Below are 26,304 nucleotides of genomic sequence, written 5' to 3' on the forward strand. Positions count from 1 at the left end.
CTGACGCCATATGGATCACCTCTGTTCTCCCACAATGTCTCTCATTACATTATCTCAGATCAATAAGGCGTGCTGCTGCTCATTGTGATCCACACAATGGCTTTTAAAGGAAACCATTAAATCTTGTACAGTAGCTTCCATGTTGTGTTGAGGGAACACAAAGTTTTGAATAATTTTTCTTGTTTATCTCATGTGGGCAAAGACTCCCAAGGTAATATAAGGGTCTCATTAATGGAACTCCCCTTTGTCTAACTTGAGGTATGATATAATTCATACCATGACTCACCCCGTATCCTGAAGCATTTGTATCACAGCCCACCACTATTCCCTGATGATCAGGACACCCATAAGAGCCCTTGGCTGTAAATCAGGTTCAAAGAAAAGCAATTAGGCCACATCTTCACAGCATTTCTCAAAATATCTCACCAGCCTCTTCCCTCCCATTCAGTGACTATCAATGACTTCTACGCTAAGAATATTTAGCTTTAGTAAGTGTGCAATTAGGAAGAAATTGATCATTCAAAACACTCGTTGGATAATTTATTTTTAAGTTGTCTTTATTTGTATCGATTAAATTCTAAATTTGTCTTGAATACTTACAAAGACTTTCAAAGCTCAAACACAAGCAGCAATTTCCATAAATGAAGACATAGTATATAGAGATGGTCGAAGCAAGCAGAGAGATACTGCAACTCTTTTGCAATGGGCTACAGCATGTGAGGCCAGAGGTCGCGTTAGATCTGTTATCAACCGTCATTTTAATTTGCAATTAAGAGCAGACAAATTATTATTTTTTTCCACAGTGACCACAGAGGGCACTAAAACACGGGGCCAACTGTGCCTTAACAGGCAAATATGAACAATGTAGTTTTACAGAATTGGAGCTCAAAACCTTTCTCTTCGTCCGCATCGGTTTAAAATTGGTGCATGCTTGAGCAAAATCAAGCGCATCAAGGAAAGCAGAGGAGTTCGTCATTAGGTTTTGCGTCTTCACAATCGGACAGATGATCTCATGGTTGACAGTCAGTTACTAACATACTAATAGGATATCGTCCTCAGCGTTATAATCTGTCAAAATGACCGACAGTCCATAGATTTTTCCGACATTGTTAAAAAAAAGTGAGTCAATGAAAGAAATAAGTTAATGTGACATCTGTGTAAGGTTGTGCGGCGTAGTGCTGGGGGCTACAGGCTAACATGCTCACAGTTACAATGCTAGTGTGTTAAGGTTTCACAGGCAATGTTCACTATAGTTGTCATCTTAGTTTAGTGTGTTAGCATGCTCACATTTGTTTACTAGCACTGAACACCAGACCAATATTGTCATCCATAGAGACACGCCACTAGTAATAATTACTATTACTATTAATAAAAAAGGGCATGATGCTGGTACCAACTGAACAATATGTGGATTTAGGCATCAAAGAAATACAGCTTTAACTTAGGAACAGTGGTCAGAGTGCTGAATCCACAGAGGTCCTGTCAAACCTTGTCACTGTTTAAAAGAGATCCAAAATCAGTCTGAATAGTCTCATAATTGCCATGCTGACAACTGTTTCTGCAGGTAAATTTAATGGAACCTAACCTAAAAATTAAGAATGTCTTCTTTAGTGTTAGCGTTAGCCAACACTTAGCCAGCTGTCAGCCATCCTGGCTACCCCTTTCCTCTGAATGCTAATCCAAGCACTTGAAATGGCAATTAGCCCTTTTAGCATGCTCGTCACCGTGCATATGCAGAAACACTGAGGGGGAGGCAGGAAGTCCTGACCTTATCAAAGACTGAGCGGCAGTGGGCCTGCTCAGAATATAGAGTGACTGTGTATGAGTAAGTCTTTATTTCTTTTTATAAAAAAGTCATAATTGTGTTTAGAAATACTGTAATGTGGGGGGGTTTAGACGTCCCTGCAAAAATAGAATTCACAATGGATGCATTAAAAGGATATGGCTGGTGTTAGTTGAACTTATATTATATATTATTATAAACGAATCCCATTAAAACCATACCAAAAATTAGCTGTCTCATCAAAAACTGTTACAACACATACAACAACACACACACACACACACACAGTACATATATTTAAATTTTTATTTTTCTATGAACATGGGCACTGTAAGTTTATTACAGTGAAAATGGAGTTACAGAGTTGTTAAAAACAGTTGCCTTATTCATTTTAATAAAGGAAAATAACACCAAAGTCAACAGTGAGGCTTTTTAATGTGTTTGTGGATACTGGAGAGTCATGAGGCCATAAGCAAAACAGTCTCATTCCAGCACTGCGGCTATACAGACGACGCTTGTTAGGATGAATTTATTGCTTGTTGTTGATCTCTTCAGGGGAAGTGTTGTTAAAACATTAGAAGGCTTAATGTCTATTAATCAGGATCACCGTCTTGGTTTAGCTCGCCAGCTGGCAAACATTTGCAGTAGCACTACACACATAGTACAGCTGAGGCTGATGGGAAGTTTGGTCATAGGTCACGTAATGATGGTGTTAGATAAAAAGTTAAGGTATCACCAGGATTATGACAAATGATCCTCAGGAGATCATGCATGTCTGTATCAAATGTCATGGCAATCCACCCAGTAGCTGTCTAGTTGGTGCTAGAGAAAAAGCCGGGTGATCCCCAGAATCATAGGAATTTATCCTCTGGGAACCATGAATGTTTTGTGCCAATTCATGTGATAGAGGTTAAGATGCAGTAATTTACTGAATGCCAGTGGGACAAGAGGAAGTCCGTCATAGTCGTTAGAATTCACCCTCAGGGAACAAGGAATATCAACTTTCATGGCAAGAGATATTTCACTCAGAACCAAAAATGTAAATCTTATTAAGGCCTTCAAGGAAAAGTCAGGGAATCATCAAAATCAGCAGGCTACATCCTCTATAAAGACAAAACAACACCAGCTTTATCCTTCAAGTGGGTCCCCAGATATTACAGTGTCTAATATAACCAGAACATACTTAAAACTGAACGATATGGACAACCTGTCATTCATGGAATACAGTTCATTAAATTTACAGTGGAAGAAGGGTTGCTGTAGCTCCCACTGTGGAGGAACAATTACTGCTCTGGCAGAATTATTCTACAAAACACGAGGCTTGAAAAACTCCCCAAAGCTTAGTCTGACGTTACAAAGACGAAGGCTCGAGAGAGTTATGAGACACCAGCATGCACTTTCCTGATGTACATCAATAGTTAAGAGGGGAAACAATATTTAAAATGAGAAACAGAGGAAGTTTAATGATGTTAAAAGGTCAAACAGGGGGAACGCAGACACGGATAAAGCCACTTCTCCCTGAGGGCGACCTACGTATGATAGAGGAAGAAGATGTCGTCCCTCAGTCCCCAGGCTTTCCCATGCCGGGCCCCCAGCTGTGCCCTCACCAGGCTGGGGATCGATCCTTGCCTACCCGCCTCCAGTCCCATGCTCCGGCCTCTTCATTAGGTCTGGCCTGCTGAAGTGGATGCTCTAATTGGCGAGGGCCACTGAGAGCCAGCATCCTCGCCTGCCGCACTCCCAGAGAAAGGGTCGCCAGGCATCAGCCGCTCACACTAATCTCCCCCATTATCCTCTGCTCTACTGTGGGAGAAGGAAAACAGCCAGCCCGTGGTTTTGTGTGCTTTTGAGTGTGTACGTCAGATATGAGCTTGTTTCTGTTTCTGTGAGTCCTTTTTCTAATGGGGGAACAGGTCTGATCACGTGAAAAACAGATTGCATTGAACCCATCTCTGACACTTGTTGGCAGCTTACTTACTTCCTCTATTTTTCTGTTCCGTGGGATGTTTTTCATCCAAACTTTGCTTTGCTGCTCATCACTGCACTTCCTGTTGTGTGAACAACTACTCGGACACAATCATCAAGAGCTTTTAACAGCAGCGCATAAACACTTCAAACTCTACCTATCTGCCGTCTCTGTTCCTTCATTGAACTGTCACCGATGAGAGTAGACTGATTTCATTTTCACTCACAGTTCCTCTGGTGGCCCAAACGTCTCATAGGTCTAATTTCATTCCTTAATCATATTGATTGAACATTTTAATTTAGAAATTAAAGCAATTTACAGCAAGGCAATGACGATTTGCAAGGTCAGTTAGAATCTTTGATGGCCTAATGAGAAATTAGATTAAACTATTTCTACTTGCTTCCGCCGACAGTCGCGTGAAGACGAGTTCCGGCACAACAAACATGAAAGGGATGCTGGGATGGAGGTTTATATATCTAATATAAACTAAATATAAACTATAAACTATTAAATATTCCCAAGAGCAATTCCTGAGGGGTGCACCAAAAGTAGTGCTGTAACTCTGCCAACAAATAGTCTGTCACAAGCAAACATAAAGAATTGAGTGCAGAGAAAGAGACTTATTTGTGTGTTTTTCTTGTAGTCAGTGAGAGAAGAAAAGAAATGTCAAATATATCCTTCGTTTGAACTACTTACTGGTCAGCCATCAACAACAGACTCAGATTCCTTTACACTTACTTTGCCTGCATTATCAGCCACTGCTGAGGGCTACGGGGGAACAAGTGCTTTCATTGCATATTAATATTGCATAGTTGTGTTTACAGTAATTTATTCAAGGAGACAAATCATATTATTCCCAGGACTGATGTGGTGTGGGGGCCCTATTGTTATTTATGTCTATGGTGAGGCTATAAAGCAGTGTAAATGTATATTTTCTTTTGGATTTTACTGTCTTAAGTGGTGAACCCAACATTTTTTCATGTCTTGCAAATTTGACTTCTCCATCTTACTTAACTACACCCCATAACCTTATCTTTCCTCTATGCAGCTGAACTAAATTTGTTATCCTTTATTATCAGAATTTTGGTTTTGTTAGTCTGCGCTCAGAAACATAGATTAGGTGTTTACATGTATCAATTTCTTTCCACATAATAAAGCTTACATGTCCGAAACCATGTCGGGATTCTGTACCTACACAACTTCATATATGCAAACACGTGGGACACTCCAACAAGACTACAAGAGTCTACGTTCAAGCTAGCAGCTCTATGATAACATGTACACATAGTGACAATGCAAACATTTTCTAGTAGAAACTAAACACAATGTACAGCTGAGTATGGTGGGAATGTACTGCAAGTATTTGTCCTGAGTCAAAGTATTTGAAACAGTGTATATTTTACCTGTTGGTGGCAGCTGATGGTGATGAATCACAGATCCATTAATTTCTATACCAAATTTCAAGGCAAACCATCTGATTGCACAGGTGATAATGATGATGCCTTGTCTGGGTTAACGACTGCAGCTGCACTGTGCATGTCTTGTACAATGACTCCACTGATTCCTTTGTCTCATTTTCTATTACAGTTCTTCCCCAACTGATCTTTCCACATTGATTTCTCCTTTGTGACTAGAACAGTCAGTGACTCACTTTTTATAAAATCTAAGGATGACCATAAGAATGTAATCAATCAGTGAACATTGTATAAAGTCCACACTCAGCTAAACCCCATCAGGAGCCCAGTGTCTCTCCAAGAAAGCTGCCAAACAGAATTTATGGAGTAGATACAAGTAGGTTGTATCATCACCTGCAGCCATTCATAAGTCAAGACTAACAGTTGAACTTCAGAGTTATCAAAGTGAAGTCCATATCAGACAACGTCACTGTCAAGTGAAGTAAATGTTGTCTGAAGGAGCTGAAGGAAATAGGAAATATTCTAAATCAGACCACCAACAGGACACACACCTGCTCTTACCTGCATGTCTGTGTCAATGCTGACATCTAGTGGATAAGAAACAAAGCACAACTATGACATCAAATACCATCATACAGCTGCTCAGTTAATAGATATAATCGTAGAGAGATGTATTTATTGAATTATACATTTCTGTAACAAGAGGAAGGATCTGTTGGATCACATGAATTTAAATAAATGAAACATGCAGATATATTGTTCTACAGCATTTAGTTTTGGTGTTAAGGAGTCAAACCATGGCAGAGATTTTGGAGGAGTTGTGTCAAACTGTTATTATCACAACTATTTGTTTGATTTAAAAGATGCAGACTTCCACTGATGTCTGCAAATATGAGAAAATGTTTTACAGTTGACAGAAAAGTTGTGGACTTTTATTCAATGTGTGTACAGGTGTCACTTTTTTAAAAATTATTATTATTATGTTCCCTTTAAGCCACTACACATATAGCAACTTCTCTAGTTCACGTTGCTAAACAAAAGTCAGCTTCTGTTGGTTTATGATTGAAACACCTGTTGAGTCTGAAATCACGAAGGCGTGATTCTTGATACTGATGTAGAAGACACATTGTATGTTGCCATAGTTACCAAGGCTATAGGAAGGAGACCTTGCACTTACAATCCGGACATGTAACAATTCTTCCAGCAGGTTATGGTGTCCCTGGGGGGTGAGAGAACAGAAAGATTGAAGTCTGTTAAAATAGGTTTGATGTGGAATCTCTGGTGCCCTGGGTTTAGACATGGCGTGTTGTTTGTCGGGTATCAAGCTTCGGTCTGCTTATATACTGTAGATATGGACCAGTGAGTGAAGACCGCTTTTGACCGCTGTATGAGAAGTACTGAATGATCAAAATGGTCATTGGCATCTTATAATCAAGGTCAACATCCTCTGTGCCATTTCTTACAATACGCCCTCAGTCTTTGTGCTTCCTAACATAACATTTTGTTCTTGAAAAAAAAATTAAAAATACTGAAAGCATTCTGGGCTTTCACACTATTCCCTCCATTGCTTCACTGACATTTGTACATAATGGCAGTGCTAACTCAAAACAAACACAATAGGATGGTGCAGAGATGTAATATTTCATGTATATTGTATATATGTGGGTTTTCTCTCCAACTCTATCTTAAAGGTGCACTGTGTAGTTTTGGGGAAGAAATTGTAATAAGAAGAGAAAACTCTTCATTGACAGATTTTGTTATACCTAAACAAACTAAATCAACAAACTCTTTTTGTTTTCACTACTGAATAAACTGAATAAACAAACTGACCTTAAAGGACAACACAATTTCATACTGTTTTACTTTGTTTATATTTGGCGGACCCTGCCACCTTTCTAACTTCAAACAGTGTTCTGGGGAGCTTGTTTTCCTCCGAGAACAGCTTGTTTTCAGTCAGTGGAAAAGTAAATATTTCTATATTATACTATTATTACCTTATTAATTTGGTAAATATTGAAATATAGTGCCCCTTTTACACTGATTCAACTGACTGGAGATGTACTAATGCCATTTTTTCCAACCCAAAACTGATTCCGATCCCTGAACTGAACTTTTGGCTAGTATCAAGTAATAACCAGCTCTAAAAGTATGATTATGTATGTACTATAATTATTGATATTCAGTTCAAACAAAACACTTTGTAAAAGCTGGCTTTTGCCGTCAGGGCCCCTCGACTTTGGAACGACCAACCTGAGGAGATTAGGCTCGCAGAATCAGTAACCTCTTTTAAATCATTTCTTAAAACCCACTTCTTAAAGATTTGCTTTTATGTCAAGTCACCCTTTTAAACTGACTTTTCATCTTTCTATCTTTTTATTCTTTTTCCTGCTCTTTTTTTCTACTATTATGTCTATTTTAAGCATAACTTTTCCTCTCATTTTCTTTTTCGTTTTATGGCTTTGATTCCTTTTACTTGGAATGACTCATATTGTCTTTTTGTGTTTTTACACTTTCTGTTCTGCCTTCTTGTTTTAACTCATCTCAGACTAGTGTTCCTTGCTTGACTGTTGAGTGTTTATTCTGCAATACTGTCTTCCGGAAGTTTCCTGCTTTTGCTTGTTTGTCAAAGAACTTTGTAAACTCTGCTTTTAAATATGCTATATAAATTAAGTTTGTCATATTACTATTATTTTTATTTGAGTCATCATGTCTGAAGTTAAGTCAAGTCGAAAGTCTTTAGCTTCCAAGTCCAAGTTGAGTCTCAGTAGAGTCGCAGAGCTAAACAAATAGGCTATGTATTGAATAGTCAGTGAAAGTTTTTTGGCATCTTCTTTGTTTTTATTTTTTTATTTTACTCTTTTTATTTAAGAACTTCACATACATTAAAACAATCCATACAAGTTCAAAATTCCAGTGCACCCTCAGCACAACCAAACATCAATAAACAAAACAAAACAAAGCACAACACAACAAAACACAGTCTAGAGATCTGCTAATTAAAAGGCGTATATTTGAAATAGCTAACTGTTTTTGCCAATTTCTGTTTTTTTAGATTCAAATTTTCAATGGAGGTCAAATATGATTTCAAATCTGTAACTTTAAAGGTGTGACAGGAGGACGATCTTTCAAGCGATTTCATTTTATGAATGTAATATTTTCGCTAAAATAATAATTAACTTAATTATATACCTTTCATCTGGGGAGAAGCTGGACTTGTTAAGGATGAGTAAAATATGACTCTTTGTTAGAGTGACGAGTGGGTCTTCTTATCACAACACCATCTCTGGTGTCTTCCGTTTAGTTTACGTCGTACGTCATGACGTCAATCTGTGGGCGGGACGACGGCGGACCGTGGGGCGGACGGACGAACTGGCACTCGGAGGAGGGCTGCCGCCGCTGCTCGCTGAACGCCTGTGTCAGCCCAACAGTTTGCTATCAGCCTCGTAAGTGTGAACTATATTTTGAGTTTGGTCGTTTTTGGGGTTGTTTTGCCGTCAGTTTAGTCGTGTGTGTCAGGTGTGCTGCGTGTCTGTGCCGCGAAGAAAAGCTGTTGGAGAGTGTCGAGGTAGATATCTCATCGTATAAGCAGCTCTGTGCAATGACACACTAACGGGACTGTCAACCTGGGTCCGTTAACACACACTGCTGCTGCTCACTGACAACACTGGACTAACATTTCAAACACTTTTAGCATTATTTATATTTATATATATATGGCTTAATGTACTTTCACAACACACGCGAAGTGCTTTTAAGTTGCGTAAAGTAGGTTAGGGGAAAATTGGCAGTTATCTTTCGCAACGGTCGCTATAAGGGTTTTTCATCTCCTGTGCGGACGTTTTGCTGCAGTACATCAATAACAAAATGATTAAAAGATGTAGAACATTGTAGTTGTGTACAGCAGGTTTGTGTTATTGCCTATATAATAGCAAACAAACAGCAAAAACACACTTAAAATTCGTCGCATCTGGAAATATAATCACCTTATCTGCTCCCACATTTCACTCTAGTTTTAAGACTTTGCAAGCTTGTTATGGAGCAGAGTCAAACGTGTGAGTATTTTAACTTCCAGTTAATTCATTAAACGTATTTACAAGATATAAAGTGAAAATGATAACTATATATATATATTTAGAAATTATATTGCAGGAAAAAATGCTTGGGATGATCTATACTCATTAAATTCTTACTGAAATTTACTGTGTCAATGCATTAATGTCATCTTAGACAGTAAATGTTATTGTTGTTAAGGGCTGCACGATGTGGTCAAAAAGTGATATCGCAATTATTTTGACAGATTGTGATGTAATTCGTGATTCATATGAATGATAACATTTTACATCACAGTGTTCATTGTCATTGAAAAACTAGAAAAATCATGATGATGTGGCATTTCTCCCGGTCTCTGCCAAACAAACAGGTTTGATTACATCTGGAGAACAAGCTTTGTAGGCCAGAGCATCTCTGCAGCACTACAAAAGTTTTATTGAAACACTGTTTTGTGACACATTTTACCTTTATTCAATAATTGCAGTTCTTGCGATTTGGACATTGCACTTTGCCATATTGCTCTATTGCATGGGCTCTACTCATATTGATGTGTTTCTATGGCTCATGATATTAGCCAAAGCCCCCCTGCCAGTTGCTTGCAACCTGCACAAGTTTTAATAAACCCTCTGATGCGCTGAAGACATGTCATGGAAATGGATAGACATCTGCAGCCTCATTTAATCTGATCCTTTGTATTCTTAACAGAGGAGCATTTTTTCCCCCCGCAACCAATAATTATCAGTGCCTGGGAGACAGACAGACATACGCACTCTCACACACAGGCATGCAGGTAGACGCAGAGAGTACAACGTGCCAAGGAAGCATTTAGAGGATTACTGTTGCCATCTCACTTTTTCTTTTCTCTGTTGAAGACCTGTGGGCCTGATGTAGCAGGTTGTCATCTCCTCTGCAATGAAGGAAATCCACTCCAGTGACGTGATTATGGACTGAAGGTTTGTTTTCATCCACTTACTCTACTCATCCATTGTGATTGCTGTTTACATCTCTCTTGCTCCTTCTCTGATGGTTGTCACTGCATTGCATGTACATTAGATACACATGTAGAGGGTTGGAAGGACCTGGTATGACATGATGTATCTCACTATCTGTTCAGCATACTCTGCTAAGTGGCTGAGAGCTTGGCTGCCCCTTCAGGGCACTGCTAACGCAGCCATTCATGTCTCACTCTGACGGTCAGACCACCACGATGACGCTACCCTCCTCCTCCTCCTCCTCCTCCTCCTCCTCCTCTTCCCACTGCACTCACATTGTGCCTGAGCTTAGAATTCTTTGTACGAGTGTGTTTGTGTAAATGTATGTGTGTTTGCATGCACGATGCTTACAAAATAGAAGTCTGTGGTGGTTGCTAAAGATGGAGTTGCCTCCTCCTCTGACTTGCGCTCAGCCTCATGTAGCACTTCGGCGTCCGTTGAAGATGTGCTTATCCAGGATCAGATCACAAGATTAACTGTATTCTCGCCTTGCTGTCACAGGGGCTGATTAATTGGCCGTGTGTACAGGAAGCCTGCATTTCTCACAACAAAGCTGCAGAGATGGAAATAGAAAGATGACATGAGGTGCATCATAGTTAAAGGTATAAATATGATGGTTTTATAGTTTTTATTTATCTGATGTGTAGAGACTTCTGTTGTAAAGACTTAAGATGATTTGTGTATGTACAATTTAGAGTTTGGTTGGAAACACTGAAATAACTCGTAAATTATCATTCTGCATGCCAGTAATATGATCATAAACACTGCTGTTTCATTTGTTCTTCTTATGATCAGTGGCAAACCCTTGCATAAACAAATTGCGCAGATTTCCCCCCATAGTTCAAAGACAAACAGGATTGGTAAATCGGCCTCTAAACTGCCCTAAGCGTGATTCTGAATATGTGTTTGTCTCTTTATTTGGATGTGTTTGACTGTGCTGTGCCAGGGATGTACTTCTTGCCCGAGGTAGGCCATGCAAAAGCTTCAGCCCCATGTATCCCTGAATAGGATAAGTGGTATGGAAAAATGGGTGAATGTTGTTACGGAACATTTTGTCATAATAATAGTTCATTCATATAAGAAGATATTAAAGGATAAGTTCCTAAGTTCACCCAAAAATGCCTTTGAAATGTTGAATTTTAGTCAACAAAACATTTGTGTAGCTTAACAGCACATCAGTGTTGCAGCATTCTCCTAAACAACTGAAGTAGATTGGGACTTTTTTTAAAATGAAAAAAAAAAAAAGACAGCAGCTGAAAAAAGCAAACATAAAATGGGTCCATCCAGTTCGTTCGCCGCAATCCAAGTTTGTGGAAGCACAGAGATTCCAGATTTCTTTTAAAAGACGTTACTTACACCCTTGATGGGCAGTCGATTTGGGATTTAAAAAAGGATGTACTGTAAATGCAAACCTTTGAAATCAATTTGGGATCTCAGGGTTTCGGGAGACTTGGATTACATCGGATGAGCCACGGGAGTTGATGGAACCATTTTATGCTTTTCATTTTTTTATGTTTTTAAAACAAATCCACATGTACTTCAGGTGTTTAGGAGAATGTTTCAACGCTGTTTGGTCGTGAAGCGCCAGAAAAGTCTTTCGGGGACTACAAAACCCAAGTTTGCATCGGAATGGGGGTGAGTAGACACATTTCATGAAAAATTTTCATCTTTTGGTGAACTATTCCTTTGTTTCTTTTGTTTAGTGCCTAATGCATGGCTGCTCAGATGAAAAAAATGTGTTTTTTGTACTGTGGAGACAATACTGCCAAGGTCTGTGTTCAGTTCTTGGCACTGGTACAGTACCTCAGGCAGTGTTTGCGAGTGGGAAGCTGGTGAGGGATCATATCATTGTTGCTGCACTAGAGTCCTTCTGGTTAACACTTATGAGCTCAAATCATGTAAAAGTCTTGTTAAGATGCTCAGTACTGAGAATGTTCTTTGGGTTCATTATATCTTGGTTAATGTTATTCTTACTGCAAATAAACAATACAGAGGTAAACAACCACATCTTGACACAGGATGCCTCGTCATCATTTGTGAAGTTGTGTTTTAATGTAGCCGAGCTGTGATTAAGTTATAGCAAGTTATGGTCGCAAATTTAATTTTTTTGTCCCTTCCTTTCAAACAAATGATGCAGAATGTGCAGTAAGGGATTCAAAAGGATTGAGATTATCTGTCTTTGCCCTTTGGAGTCTAAATCTCAGCGTCGTTCGGGCAGTAATTCAGCTTGGCAAGGCCAGCCGAGGCTAAAGAGGAAATGCTGTATCTGTGAGAGGAAACGCGCTTTCCTTTCCTCTCTATCTCACACACATGCTCTCTCACCTTCCTTCTCTTCCAGCAGGCCAAGGGTAGCAGAGGTGTCATGGCGCAGCTTATGTTAGATGCATGAGACTGAAATCATTTTTCATCAGTGTTTTTCCCATCAAGAAACATGTACAAGTTAAAAGCTTGGCTTCACCATCCTGCTTATGCCCTAAATGTGGACAGACTGGGTTTATTCTCTCCAGTACGACTGACTCCCACACTTCTAGATTGAAGGTGAAATTCCTTTATAAAAGCTGTGGTTTCTAGTGGCAACGAGTTGCCTGCTTCCCTCAGATCCCTTCCTGTTTGAAGACAGAAAAGAGGCAGGGGTCACACAGCGTCGCAAGGCTTGCACTTTAAAACAGAGCTTCAAAGCCTTCAGTATCTTCTTCCAAAGTTAGTCATTTTGGTATAAAATTCCTTCTTTGTGTTTCCCTGTTGAGCACCAAGAAGAAGAGGGAAGTTTGTACTAAAAAGGACAAAACTAGAAGATTGTCATTTGACATGTCAGCTGATAAACTTTTCAATACATTTTTGCACTGAAGGACAACAGCAGATTTTGATCCGGACCAAGATAAGGTCATATAGACTTTTCCTTCTGCACAATATTGATCACCCTCATTTCAGTTTGTTTACATCTTCTCGTCTTCAGGTGACTGAAGTTAGAAGAGGGCATGTTAAGATTTGGAGGTCATGAGCAATATCTCCTTTCAGCGTAAATCCTCTCCCAGAATCTAGACTTGATAGTGTTGACCCTCAGCCTACGTGTTGAGCCCAATATTACACTCACAGTAAAAGCTTCAAGACCAGAGCTTGGATGTGCTGATCCTTTCTAACCCCCCTAGTGGGCTGTAGGGGGTGTCTGGTTACCTGAGCTCCAAGATCTGACTGAGGAGTTATTTAAATAGGTGACGATTCAGATGATTCATATCTGACTGCGTAAAGCTTTTCTCACCTGCTGACACCACGGAGAGCCAGATGCTCCCTGGCCTGAAAACCTGGCAGGTTTATTTTCCTCAGTTGCACAAAGTGTTTGTTGACCCTGACACACATTGCCTTATCCATTCCTTACGTCGGTGCGCCTTTAACACAATCTCCGGTATGAGATTTCAGCTGGTGTGTAGGTGGTTTCCAGCATGTTGACAGTTAATGATGCACTGCCAGACCTGGTGGAATATGAGATATGTTGGCCAAGTTGGAGGCTTGGGCCACTGTTAAACACCTATCAGGTTAGAGAGTGAGAATCAGTTTGGAGGGCTTTAGATGTATCTCATACTAATTTCTCCTCATCCATGGGAAACATTTTGAGAAAATCTATAAATGAGAACCTTAGTCTCGCCATCAGGTTAGACTCATTAGGTCTGCGCTGAGTGGGGTTGCAGTTGTTGTCAACATGGAGCAGTGTCGGTTCCATCAACAATGTTGAATTATTCATTAGAGCACTTGCTGTGTTGTTGAGCACAGTTGCGGAGGTGTGCCTTAAATAAGGCTTCCCCACTACAAATGTAGAGCCTCATCCTACATAATGTTTAACATGCAGCCTGATGACTCACAGCCAGTCTTCAGTTATGTTTGACTTCACCGCCGTGCTATCTAGATTTGTTCACTGTCTCTACACCTCCAGAGATATTTAAAGCGGTGTATAACTATAAAAGATGAATAGCTCCTCTGTCGAGATGAAATTTAAATAAGCAAAGTCTGTGTTACTTTGTCTTTGCATCCTCCCACCTCACAGACTCTTATTAGTTCATCTCAGATGACTCAGTCTTTCTTCACACCCAATTTACCACCTGTTGTTCCCTTTGTTTTAGTGTGTGTCTTGTGTGTATGTGTGCGTTTGTATATTTTGTATGACAATATGGCCGTTGGTAGAAATGAATGAGGCATGTAGAAAACTAAATAAATGATTAGAGAAACATAGCAAATGGTGGCTCAGTTATGCTGTTGATCAGATAAATTAAAGAACTGTTTGGCAAGGCAGACTTCCACATCCATACATGAAGGTCATGCCTTAGTTAAGCTCAAAGGATAAGTTTATCCAAAAATGAAAATTCAATCATTATCTGCTCACCTCCATGCCCATTAAAGGTCGGGTGAAATAGTCCCTATCTATTTAAGTAGATCATGTTTTAAAACATAAATAAACAACTGAAACAAATCGTAAAATGGCTCCATACAGCTTGTCCAGCGTAATCCCAAAATGACTTGAAAACACGTTATTTACACCCTTTTAAAAGTGGAAATCTTCACTGTAGTTGCTACGCTAAAAGTGTTAGCATGCACCCTGTCAGAAGTGGGTGGCCTCAGAAGCATCTTTAAAAAATCAAGTGTGGATCTCTGGGCTTCTGGAGACTTGGATTACACCGGATGAGCCTCATGGAGCCATTTTATGTCTTTATTATGTTTTAAAACGAGTCCCCATCTACTTCAGTTGTTTAGGAAAATACTGCAGAGCTGTTTTGCTGTGAAGCTCCAGAAATGTTTTGTGGGATATGGAACTTCCCTGACTTTCTATTGGCGTAGGGGGTGAGTAGATTATGACGGTAGATTGTTATGGTTAATATTTTCCGTTCATTATCAAAAATGTTTAGGAAAAAGCGTGTCCAGGTCAGTTTAAGATAGATACCAGCTGTGGATCCGTGTCATTCTTCAACTTTGAAATACAAGTCTGTCGTGTCATTAAGCAAACAACAATGTGTTTGTTTTTATGTCTGCATGTGTGACTAAATGATTGTGTGTCTTCTGGTTTGACTCGTTCCTGGAAAGCTGAGCACAACTTTGGCAGCAAGGCCTCCCCGTGGGTTCCATCTTGCACAATGGGGAGTTGTGCATGCCTCTGTCAGGGAACTACCTGCCATTCACCTCCTCATTCAGACACACTCTCTGCTGAGCACCCGAGCTGAACCCGACACGGCCAGGCGAAACACGCCTCGTACGGATGCCTTTGATCCAGTCTGGCCTCTTTCACTCCCTCTGTAACCCTCTGTCTTTCTTCTCTCACTTACTCCCCATCTGATACAAAGAGTTGTGTCTCTTATCACACTGTTTGCAGTATGCTGAAGTCATCTCCTGCACTGTCAGAAGTGTCACAACTCTGCCATTCGCTGCCTCCCTGCCACACACACACACGCACGCACAGATAAATACAATAACGATTGTTCCTGTTTCCTGCCTATGCTGTCATTATGCAGCTGCTGAATGAGATACGGTCCATTTTCCATTTGTCAAAGACAACACACAACCACAAACATATGTACACATATGCACATTTCCACACAATATAATTCCTGGTATCTCTCTGTTTTTCTTTCCTTTTTCTGTCTTTGTCTGATAAAAACACACATTCGTGCACACACTCACACACAAACGTCGCTGCCAGAACTCTCTGGCCTAATTCCCCTCTTATTGATGTGTGTCTGTCAGTGAAAGAGGCGCAGCACAAAGAGCAGCGATGGGCCTGTGTGTGGCTCAGAGGGAACAAAGAGTGGTCTATTCCACGCCAGCTCTCAGACTCTTCTGGAAACACTGCATGGGCTTGTTTAAGCTATGGCCATATTTTGAGTTCAGTAACTGTATGTTCAACAATGAACAACAACATGGCTGCTTCACTGTCAAAGAGCATGGGACAGATTGACCTCCACTTGTTGTTGGTCATGCCCTGTTTGCGACTTGTTTTACAAGTCAAGAGTGATATTAAAGGGGTTATATGTAAGAATTCTACGAATGATTATCAACACAGTGTTAATAATTAGCAGTTTTGACCCAAAGATTTTTAAGTATTATGTTGCAGAGATATCTAATGAAGTCAGCATGCTAACCAGCTCGCCCCAGTCCAAAGCTCCTCAGCTAGCGGTGTTAACATTGACTCTCCCTTGCTCCCAAGCTCCCAGTCCAAACTGCTACCTGCACGGCTAACTGAGCTAACTAGCCATAGGCAGCAACAGTTAACAGCATTTAGCAGTTACTCTGGTGATATGTCGCCCCCTATGAATTTGACAATTGACACTTCTTACATATTGCCCCTTTTGAGTATAACAGTGAAAAAGAAACAGTGATCAGGTTATTGTGAGGATATTTGTTTTGGGACTACTGTAAATATGGAAAAAAAAAACTGCATGAAACGACTGTACTGCAGTACTGATTAATAATTTTAATGTTTTTAGATTTGGCAGATTGTATACTAATTCACTTAAATAATCAAGTTGTCACGCCACCATTGCAATTTTGGAGCTTAACATCCTTTTCAAATAATCATCTTTGATTGCCTTCTTTGTTTAATTATGATAATGGATGTTATTTTTGAACACTTCAGTGCCACATTCTCATCAGTATAATCTTTCTGCCTGGATGAGGATTCAGCTATCAATACAAAGAGCTAAAGTGAACATTTACAGCAAGTTGTGATATTATGATTTGTTGTTAAATACCAGCAGCTTTTTTAAACGAGGCTAAGAAATCAGGAAGTTAAAGATATACGATGATTATTGTGCAAAATTAATCACATTACCTCTTCATTTTATTAAATTTGAGTTAATACTGTCAAAATGACCAATTGCCAATGAGAGCGGTTCTCTCTCCCAGTCGTTCACCATCTCTCTAGTTGAGCTGGTCAAAGACAATGACTGCAGGGCCAGACGACTGGCAGCTCAGCTGAATGGAATGAGCTACAGAGCTAAGGACAAGGATGTGTGTGTGTGTGTGTGTGTGTGTGTGTGTGTGTGTGTGTGTGTGTGTGTGTGTGTGTGTGTGTGTGTGTGTGTGTGTGCGCGTGCGTGCGTGCGTGCGTGCGTGTGTATTTATACAAGGGTATGAGCGAGGGTGACGCGGTTCCAGAGAGGCCATTGTCCATGTGGCCGTTTGTAATTCCCCTCTGACAGCATTGTCAAATTTCTGAGAAACATGCTGACTCACTGCCGAGGCTACTGACCCCAGCTGTCACTGACACCTGTTAATCACTGATCTGTTTCTGTGGTGGACACGGCCTAAATACACAGGAATAAATCCATCCATGTTTCTGAGGTTGATCTGAGGAGCGAATGAGGAGAGAAAGTGCAGTTGTGCATTTCTGTCAAAATTGTCTGAAGGATATAAAAAATAAAATGGGTAGTGAACGTGAGATTTCTTGCTCTTTTGCATTATTATTTTTTTAAATTAGTTACCTAAGCTATTAACAATATTTTTTTCAGATATTCAGAAAAAAAAACAAAATACAGAATGCTAACTTGTTTATGTTTAAATGTGCAGTATCACCTTGGTGTTATGTCACTAGTTTAATGAAGCGATCTGATGTCATTTGGTTCAGAATTGGATTGGTCGTCATTCAAAAATCCATCTGGTGTTTGTTCTTTTGCGTCATCACCTCATCAAGGTGCCTGCTTGCTGAAATGAAACACAGATGCAGGACCCCTCACACATACACATTCATACACACCAAGTCTGATAATAAAGCTTTGTCCTCTAAAGGCTTCTGAAAGAGGATTTAGTTTGAATATAAAACCGTAGGCAATCAAGAAAACATCCAATCCAGTGTTGGGATCATCCTGGGGATGAAGGAGGGGATTTACAGACACAGAGGGAGGGAGGGACAGGGCTTCAGGTTCAGCTTCAGCTTCGGGACAGGATTAACTTAGGTTTACCCCTCCACTCCCCAGCTCCCAAACAACAGAAACACAGTGCTTCATCATAATCAATTATACTTCACTGTGGCCGCCAGAAAATACCACTTCCTGTCTCAGTGTGAGGGTGAAGGCATGCATGCAGAATCAAGTATGCATGTACACTTGATTATGTTACACTTGTGTGCATGTGTGGTTCACCTTCTATGGTCTTACAGGAAGTTCATAGAAAGTTGAAGAAAGAAAGGAAGGAAGGAAGGAAGGAAGGAAGGACGAAAGAAAGCCAACAACTTTAATCAGATTAAATAATCTAGAAACAGGTGCTCAATCGTGTAAAAAAAAAAAGTGCTCATTGCATTTAGCCACCTGGTAATATTAAAGTGACAGTTTTGCTGAGTTTTTTGGAGGGTAGCACCACGAGAGTGCCTTCTTGCTCCATTATATTGGAGAAAAGATGGACATCGCAGTGGCTGGTATCTCATAAACTCAGCAACTCACACCAAAACAATCTAGATGGATAAATAAGACTACAGGTATGAGGACAATTATCCATTTTTGAGTGAACTTTCCCTTTAAGCTATATGTTTGAATATTCACATTCCTTATTATTTTCAGGTAATACGAGCAGGTTTCCTTCAGAGTATTTGTAACATAATTGTTCCTATATGATAACCATTGTTTCCTCATAATGAACTGTATTTTTACTAGAAAAAACCCTGATGATATAGAATCATGGCTCAGGTGTAATCAGTAAACCATAGCAAGTCGAAGCTGTGTTATTATTCATATGAGGGGCACTGCTTAATGGTTGACAGCACAATATTTTAAGAGCTCCAGGCAGCAGCCAGCTAGCAGGTGACTAAAGAGAACCTGTTTAACACCTGCTCCCTCTCTCTTTCTCTTTCCCTCTCTCTCGCTCTGTGTTTGGCAGGCTACAGTCGCATGCAACTGATTGGCATCGACATCCTCTGAATTGTGCACATTAGTATCTGCCGGTCTGAATCTGCCTATCACGATCAGCTCGTGGAGAAAGTAAAAGCTGCTGTGTGAATGTGTTTATGTGCATGAATGCGCCTATTCTTGGCAGTGACAGTGTGGGCATTGTGAAGAGCAGTGCGCTACCTGCAAGCAGCTTCTTGCTCGTTCTTCTTCTGTCTCTGGACGGAGTGCGAAACTGAACAGCTGATTGTCTCCACAGCGATGTGAAGCGAGCCTGTCACAGCTTCATTTGCATAGATTGCATTCTCACACAAGGCCTCGCAATACGGCTGAAATCTCATATCCTGTGGTCATTTCATACACAGATAATGGTACATATCAAAATATAGCTCATTTTCTGTAAATTAAATGATTAGTTTATATAAAATAACCACATAAAAAGACATATTTCTTATATTTTGTATTACATACTCGTCAAATTAAAGGTGCACACTCATATTTGATTATTTTTCTGTCTTTATTTTGAGCCTTTGTGCAATTTTTTTGTTAATCTTGTAATAAAACATTGAAATAAATTCTTTTAAAAAATGGTAGATAGCAGGTTAGCTGCATGCGGCTTGTTGTTAATGATGTAGTCGATGATAAAGCTTGAAACCAGATTTTATAAAACAACTGCAAGAGAAGTTGTGCCACAATTACTGTAGGGCTGCGATTCAGTTGTAATAAGTTGTTCTTTAAAATGTCAGAAAATAGTGAACAATGTCAATCAGTGTTTCCCAAAGCCCAAGATGACATGCTCAAATGTCTTGTTTTGTCCACAACCCAAAGATATTCAATTTGATGAGTAAATAAACCAGAAAATATTCACATTTAAGATGCTGGAATCAGAGATTTTCTTTCATTTAAACTGTTTAATAAATTATCAAAATACGTGGCAGTTAAATGAATAGATGACAACTGATTATATAATTGTTGCAACTCAAATTATAGTCATTAAAGGGTTAACATCGCTGACAGCTGCTTGCCACAATATTGCTGTAAAGAGCTACAAAATAAAAAAATTGAGCATAATCTGAAAGGATAGGTGTTTTTCTATCGTCAAATGATATTTAATGTCATATCCCAAAGCCCTTTTCATGCACTTATAGGTGCATAAGTGCGCCTGTCTGTCCAACTTTGTGTTATTCTTCATGACCTGACAGTGCAGCTGAAGGAATATAGTTTGAGTATGTAAGCGTCCCTCCCCAGGGCTCTGAATGTTCCTGCCTCGCTTGTTTTGTTTCCCTCAGTGGGAGCAGCTATTGATGCTGCAGGGAGGCTCGAGCAGACTGCCTGTCTGTACGTGGGTCTATCTCTGAGGTGATCACTGCTCCACCAATAAGGTCCCTTCTTGAGGGAGACGGCTTGTGTGTTATCAGGTGTCCACTCTGTTGGGTTTGTCGCTGACTTCACTGAGGCTGTGTGCAAGGCAACGTGCGAGGCAGTGTGCGAGGCAGCATGCGAGGCCGCTTGCAAGGCAGCATGCGAGGCTGTAGGAGGCGATCATGCACTGTGCTCTGTGTTCGTGACACGGCTCTGTGTGTTGTTTCTTGTGCGGAAACCCTTGTCTCTTGATACCGCCACGGAATAAGGAAGGGATGTCTTTTGGGATACTAAATGAGGTCCTGAAGGAATACACCCAGAGTTGTTCTGTGTTCAATACACCAAGCATGTTCACAGCTCATGGTGTAAATAATTATTGATTGCAAACAGAATCACATGCTTGAAGCTAAAAATGATTCTCTGTTTTTCTGTCTTTGGTCTCCCTCCCTCCATCCTCCTCTCTACCAGGTAAACCACAGGACTGAGTCACACGCGGCTGACAGTTGGGCTGATGGTAGGTGGGTTCTTCCTCTCCTGATGTGCGTCGTTATCTCTTTCCCTCTCACGCGCCTCTACTCTTCTCTTCATCCTTTCTTTTATTCTGCCAGCCTCTTGTGCTTGTCTGACTCCATCCTCCTCCAGGCTGTTGTTTGTAGTCTTGGCGTGAGTAATTAATTAATTTATGCTTCATTTTGTGAACTTTGTGTCATGCTAGCTAACCTGGATCCAGTTTGTTTTCCTTTTACTACATGTATTTGCTCACACAAGATTGGCCTGTCTCAATGTAGGATGATTCAGAGGCCTGGCATGGCTGTCACTGATGCAGCCTGTCTGATATCATATTGAACTGATGATGCAGCATCCTATTTATTTTTTAACCTAAAAACACTCAAGTTGCGTATTAATGTTGGTGTTTCAATGCAGATGAATGCCGACCAGCCTGCACACTGTAAACGAAATTTCGAAGATGCAAATGGTCATGAGTTTAAGTGAAAATAAGTGAATGCATGTCACTGGATCTAGGCCACATTCCAGCCTCTCATACTCCATCTCTCTCTCTGTGCTAGACCAGCATGGCTACTTGTTCCTGAATCAAAGATGCACGCTCCCTTTGGATTCATCCCTCTGACTGCCACTGAGCCAATCCAACCCTCCATCAGACAGTTCCATCTCCACTTACACTGTTCCCTTTTGTACAGTAGTCGACTATTTTCTAGTCTTTTCGCCTTCAGTTTTTGTCCTGGTGTGACCCTCTGCATGTAGAGAGGTGTTAGCAGACTGTTTAATAGGGCAGTTTCTCCCTGCTATTCATGAGAGGTCAGCAGGGACATATGCAGCAGGGGGATGATAGTCAGATGGAGCAGGAGGGGGTGGGTTCTAGTTCAGGTCCTGGAGCTAGAAGAGAGGCAGTGGGGTCACAAGGCCCGGGGTTGAAGAGGGCCTCATCCCAGTCAGAGCACCCCTCCTTCAGTAAGATGAGCCAAAACGCCAGGGAGAGCATGGGGATTCTTGGCCAGGGACTGAAGCAGCTGTTCCAGCAGCAGCGTAAACGCCTCTCCCTCTCTCGTTCCACCATCCCCTCCTCGTCCTCCTCCTCGTCTTCCTCTGTAGTGTCAGCAGGTGGCACCTCCCCCTCTGCCCCCCAGGACGCCTCGGGGCCCTGCTCTCCTGAATCTGACCACCTCTCTGCTCATGTGGTTCCCTCTGCAGCTGGGCAGGGCTCAGCCGCTGTGGGCATGATGAGGCGTGGGACCAGCCTCCAGAGCCGGCGCAGTAAGGGATCCGGGTCAGGATCCGGGAGTGGAGACCGCGATCCTCTCCTGAGAGGCAGCCCCCAGGCCCCACACCGCCGCTACACCCACGATCCACAGCACCATACCAGCCGTCCACGTTCCTCTTCCACAACTGACACCACACCCAGCAGCCCCACCCCTGGGTACGTTGGCGGCGATGTGGTGCTTTCGTCAGGGTACCAGTCAACGGAGGAGACTGATAGGGTAAGTGACAGCAGCTATGAATCATATTATTACGACACAGGCTGATAGATGTGTCTCTTTACCCTTTTACTGGTGTCAGACCTTGTTTGTCAGTGAACTGTCAATCAAAAGCTGAGGTTCACCTTGCTGCTGATATAACACTCCCTGCTGTATTAGCTGTGAATGCAGAGAGACGGGTCTATACTGCTGTCTACTGACTATTGATTGAGTGCAAAGATGGTTTTTATGAGCAAAACATCATCATTAATCCAAGCCAAGGCCAGACACGATGCAGCTTACTAACAAATGAAACACAAAAACAAATGCATGCGCACACTTATATAGATACACACTAACAGTGTAGCCAGTGGTTAAAGGATAGGTTCACAATTTTTCATGCAAGTCTCAATACAATAGTGCTGTCCATATGAATATTGAATACACAATCCTTATCCTGTGCAAAAACAGTTTATATGACTCTAATATGAGGCTTCAGCAGTCAGAGTAATCCTACAAAGTTACAGTCATTTTAGTACCAGATTCCCTCTTTGAGTCACCATCCCTCCGCAGCTTGGGACACAAACGCCATCTGTAGAGAAACAGAAATGTTGTGTAACTCTGCTACTCTGTTGACTGCTGAAGCATTTCATAATATATTCAGATAAAGTTCGACATGTATTTTTTGCGTGAAACAAACTCCACGAATTTTCCCCCAAGTCACATCAAGAGGGGATCTGGTCAGAATGAGCATTAGAAATACAAACGTTCCTTTAAAACTGTATTTCACTTTTAACGGTTTTGTTCCAGGTTTACAGTCAATTCTGTAATAGACTGCACATCACTGTGGTTTCAGAATCTCTCCTTAAGTATTCGGCTTGGATAATTCATCTATTAATGAAGTACTTACAATATGTAGTCTATTTGAAATACATTTGATAAATCAATTTAATGTACTGTAGAGGATAAGATACAGCAAAAAGTTAAAACATAAACATTTCAAAAGAGCAAAAGTACAGGCAAGCAATACAAGAGACGCATTTAAAATTCAACCAGTTCGGTTTAATATTTTTCTATTTTAATAATAAAAAAATTAAAATTAAATAAAGGCAGTTTAACAGCTATTCTAAGAGGATTCATTTTAGGTATTACTGGTCGGAGAAGGCAGTGCAAAAAGTTTAGAGCTATGATTTAAAAGTGGTCAGAGTCAGGGCTTGTCTAATATGAACAGGTAACTTATTCCAAGACTGGGTTGCAAGGTAATGTTTGTTAAAATGTCACAGCTCCATGCATTCTAATATTATACCCCAAGTTTGGATTTGTATCCAGGCTCAGTATTGGGTATCCCAGACTAAACCAGACATTTTTTTCTCTCCGCCACCAGAGGTCACTGTCAGATCAGCTAACCTGCTGTGAGCAGCACTGGGCTTGGTTCATGTGGAGGTTGTGTTTGCATTATGAGCTCATGTTTGGTGTAGACTAGACTGATCTTTGAGTTAATGAAATAATCTGTGCTAAGGACTCAGTTTCAGTTCGCCACAGATAGAGTGATGGCTGGTTTCCTATCAGTCCAGCAGAGAACAGTTAGTCTGGAGCAGTGTTTTTTGATATCCATGTTAACTGACAATCTGTAAGCTGAATTTAATATCCCCCTTCCCCCTTACTTCATCCACAAAATCAAGTATCCTTGGGTCCTGTGCGAATGACCTCACCTGGGGTGACGGAGCAAGGCTGAAAGCCAGACATCTGTGCTTCATTAGTCCTGCTGCTGTGATGGACGACCATCAACCATTCTGTGGTCTGTAGCTCGCCCTTGACAGAGACGAGATAACCTGTCTCGCCCATCTTGAGCTAACATCACAGCCCCGTCTCCACATGGCAACGCAGCAATGTCATGTCTTGCCTAGAACTACACCCTGCTTGGGTTGCCATAGTAACAGTGTGGTCGACCTTGGAGGTGTGTGACATCCTGCTGTTTGTAGGGGTCGAGGGGTGCACAGCTCGTCAAAATTTGATTATCAGGAACAGGGAATCTTTTTCTTTTCTTTTCTTTTCTTTTCTTTTCTTTTCTTTTCATCATGTGTCCCCTTCTCCTCTTCCTCTTTTCTCTCTCTCTTTCCCTACCCTGTCCCCCTCCCTCTGTCCCTGGAGAGAGTTAGTATAGACAGTCAGCTGCTCCCGCCTCCTCTCCAATCTCCCCCTCCGCCTCTACCACCTCCTCCTCCTCCTCCTCCTCCTCCTCACCCCACCCTTCGGCTTACTGACAGGAAGCAGGAGGCAACCTTGCCTTGTCCTAGATGAGTGAGAGCTGAGCACCGGTTGTGTGAATGTGTTATCAGTGCTGTGTTCAGAAGAGGATGTGGAAGGGGTGTGTACACGTGTGACTGTAAGACTCAGTGTGTGCGCAAGTATGTATACTACCAATCATTTGTGCATTGGCAGCCATGTGGTGTGAGCATCTTGTGTGAGAGAGAGAGGGACAGAGCTCAGGGGATCACTGTGAATGTGGGTAGAGGGCAACACAGCTGAGCTGTCTTTATCTTTGCTTGCTCTCCCTCCCCTTTTTTGTTCATCTCCCTCTCTCTCTCTCTTTTCTCTCTCTCTATCCTCACTTGTGTTTGCATAGTAGAGGAAAGCGGTAACTAGAAATGTGTGTGCACATGGATGTTTGGAGAGGAGGGTTAGCTTCAGTACCTTCAGTGTGTGTGTGTGTGTGTGTGAATGTACAGTGCACTATGTGAGGCAGTGTGTACTTTGGAGGGATATCAGTGGAGAGGAGTAGAGCACAGGTTCCAGCTGTGGGTACGTCAGGATGGTGCAGCGCTTCAGTCTTCGTAGACAGTACTCCAAGGTAAGCTTAAAACACACAAGCTTGTTTAGAGGTTAAAGTCATGTCTGTGTCTTCCCATCTCCACACTGCAGCTCCGTTCATTGCTAAAGGCACAGTTGTCTTTGATTTGTGCTCCTGGCAAACCCTTGTGTGATGGTTTTGCAAATCTTTTCCCACCTCTCTGTCTATCTGTCTCTATCTCCGTCTTCCAGCTATTTGGTATTGTGTCAAGAGTTGTTTTGTGGCTATTTGGCCAGTGCTTTGTTCAGGACTGCAGTCACAATGGTAAAAAATTGACTCTATTATCAGTTGCAGAACAATACACTTGTGTGTCAGCCAGTTGACAACTGTGGAGAAAGCATTGCTTGCATATCTTGTGCTAAACAGAGATTTTCCTCTGAGTTTACTTTCATTTTAAGGAGTTCGATCCATACAGTAACCAAGCGGTCTGTCTTTGCACTTTATCTCAACTCTTGTTAAACAGTAACTCATCGTACAGCAGTGAGAGAAGTAGCCTGGGAGGTGGATTAGAGCCATCACCAAGGGGATGTACATGTAACTATTGGAAAATGTTATGTTTGATTATTGCTGATTAGGGAACATTTATGACTCATTTGCAATAACAGGCTACTTCACTGTGCTATACAACTGCCCATGAGTTTGATGTATGTATCCCCTGACGGCGGTGTTAAAGCTCAGCATTAGGTCTGTTAAGAGCTCACTCTTCTGCAGCTGGTGCTCAGCCTGCGGGATTGATTACAATTAGCTACTTATTAATTGATTGACTGAATAAACCCTCCCTATTCATCTTTTGCTTTGTGCAATAGTGCTGGTGGATGATCATAATATGCCTGGAAGCATCAACATGCACAGATGTACACATGGGCAGACAGCTCAAGGCACAGTCTCACTTTCAGACTGGAAGGCCTGATCTCAGACTGGCAGGGACTGATCTTGTCTGGTCCATCCTAACTTCTCAGAGGGATAAAACAGTAGTAAAAACAAACAGAGGAAATGTAGGGCCGCAAGGTGCAGAATGTTTAGTGTCAGGAGGATGGAAGAGTTGTTTAAGACA

At 41.2% G+C, this 26,304-nt stretch overlaps 1 protein-coding gene across 14 annotated transcripts in view; it reads left to right on the forward strand.

Annotated features, from left to right (window-relative positions):
• The first annotated feature begins 8,509 nt into the window (after positions 1 to 8,509).
• tmcc1a (transmembrane and coiled-coil domain family 1a) overlaps positions 8,510 to 26,304 on the forward strand; it is a 48,532-nt gene continuing 30,737 nt past the window's right edge. The window contains exons 1-6 of one of the 14 annotated variants that reach the window (XM_084366667.1): positions 8,510 to 8,607; positions 10,087 to 10,167; positions 10,708 to 10,808; positions 11,750 to 11,841; positions 20,895 to 20,940; positions 21,494 to 22,423. In XM_084366667.1, coding sequence (XP_084222793.1) covers positions 21,737 to 22,423 — 687 coding nt within the window. In that variant the 5' untranslated portion in view covers positions 8,510 to 8,607; positions 10,087 to 10,167; positions 10,708 to 10,808; ... (1 more) ...; positions 20,895 to 20,940; positions 21,494 to 21,736. Of the gene's footprint in view, positions 8,608 to 8,643; positions 8,730 to 10,086; positions 10,168 to 10,707; positions 10,809 to 11,749; positions 11,842 to 20,894; positions 20,945 to 21,493; positions 22,424 to 25,015; positions 25,251 to 26,304 lie in introns of those variants that run through there. The other 13 variants (XM_084366671.1, XM_084366673.1, XM_084366669.1 and 10 more) reach the window with 13 other exon arrangements.

This window comes from Pagrus pagrus (assembly GCF_965226575.1).
Source record: "Pagrus pagrus genome assembly, chromosome: 11".
Lineage (NCBI taxonomy): Eukaryota > Metazoa > Chordata > Actinopteri > Spariformes > Sparidae > Pagrus > Pagrus pagrus.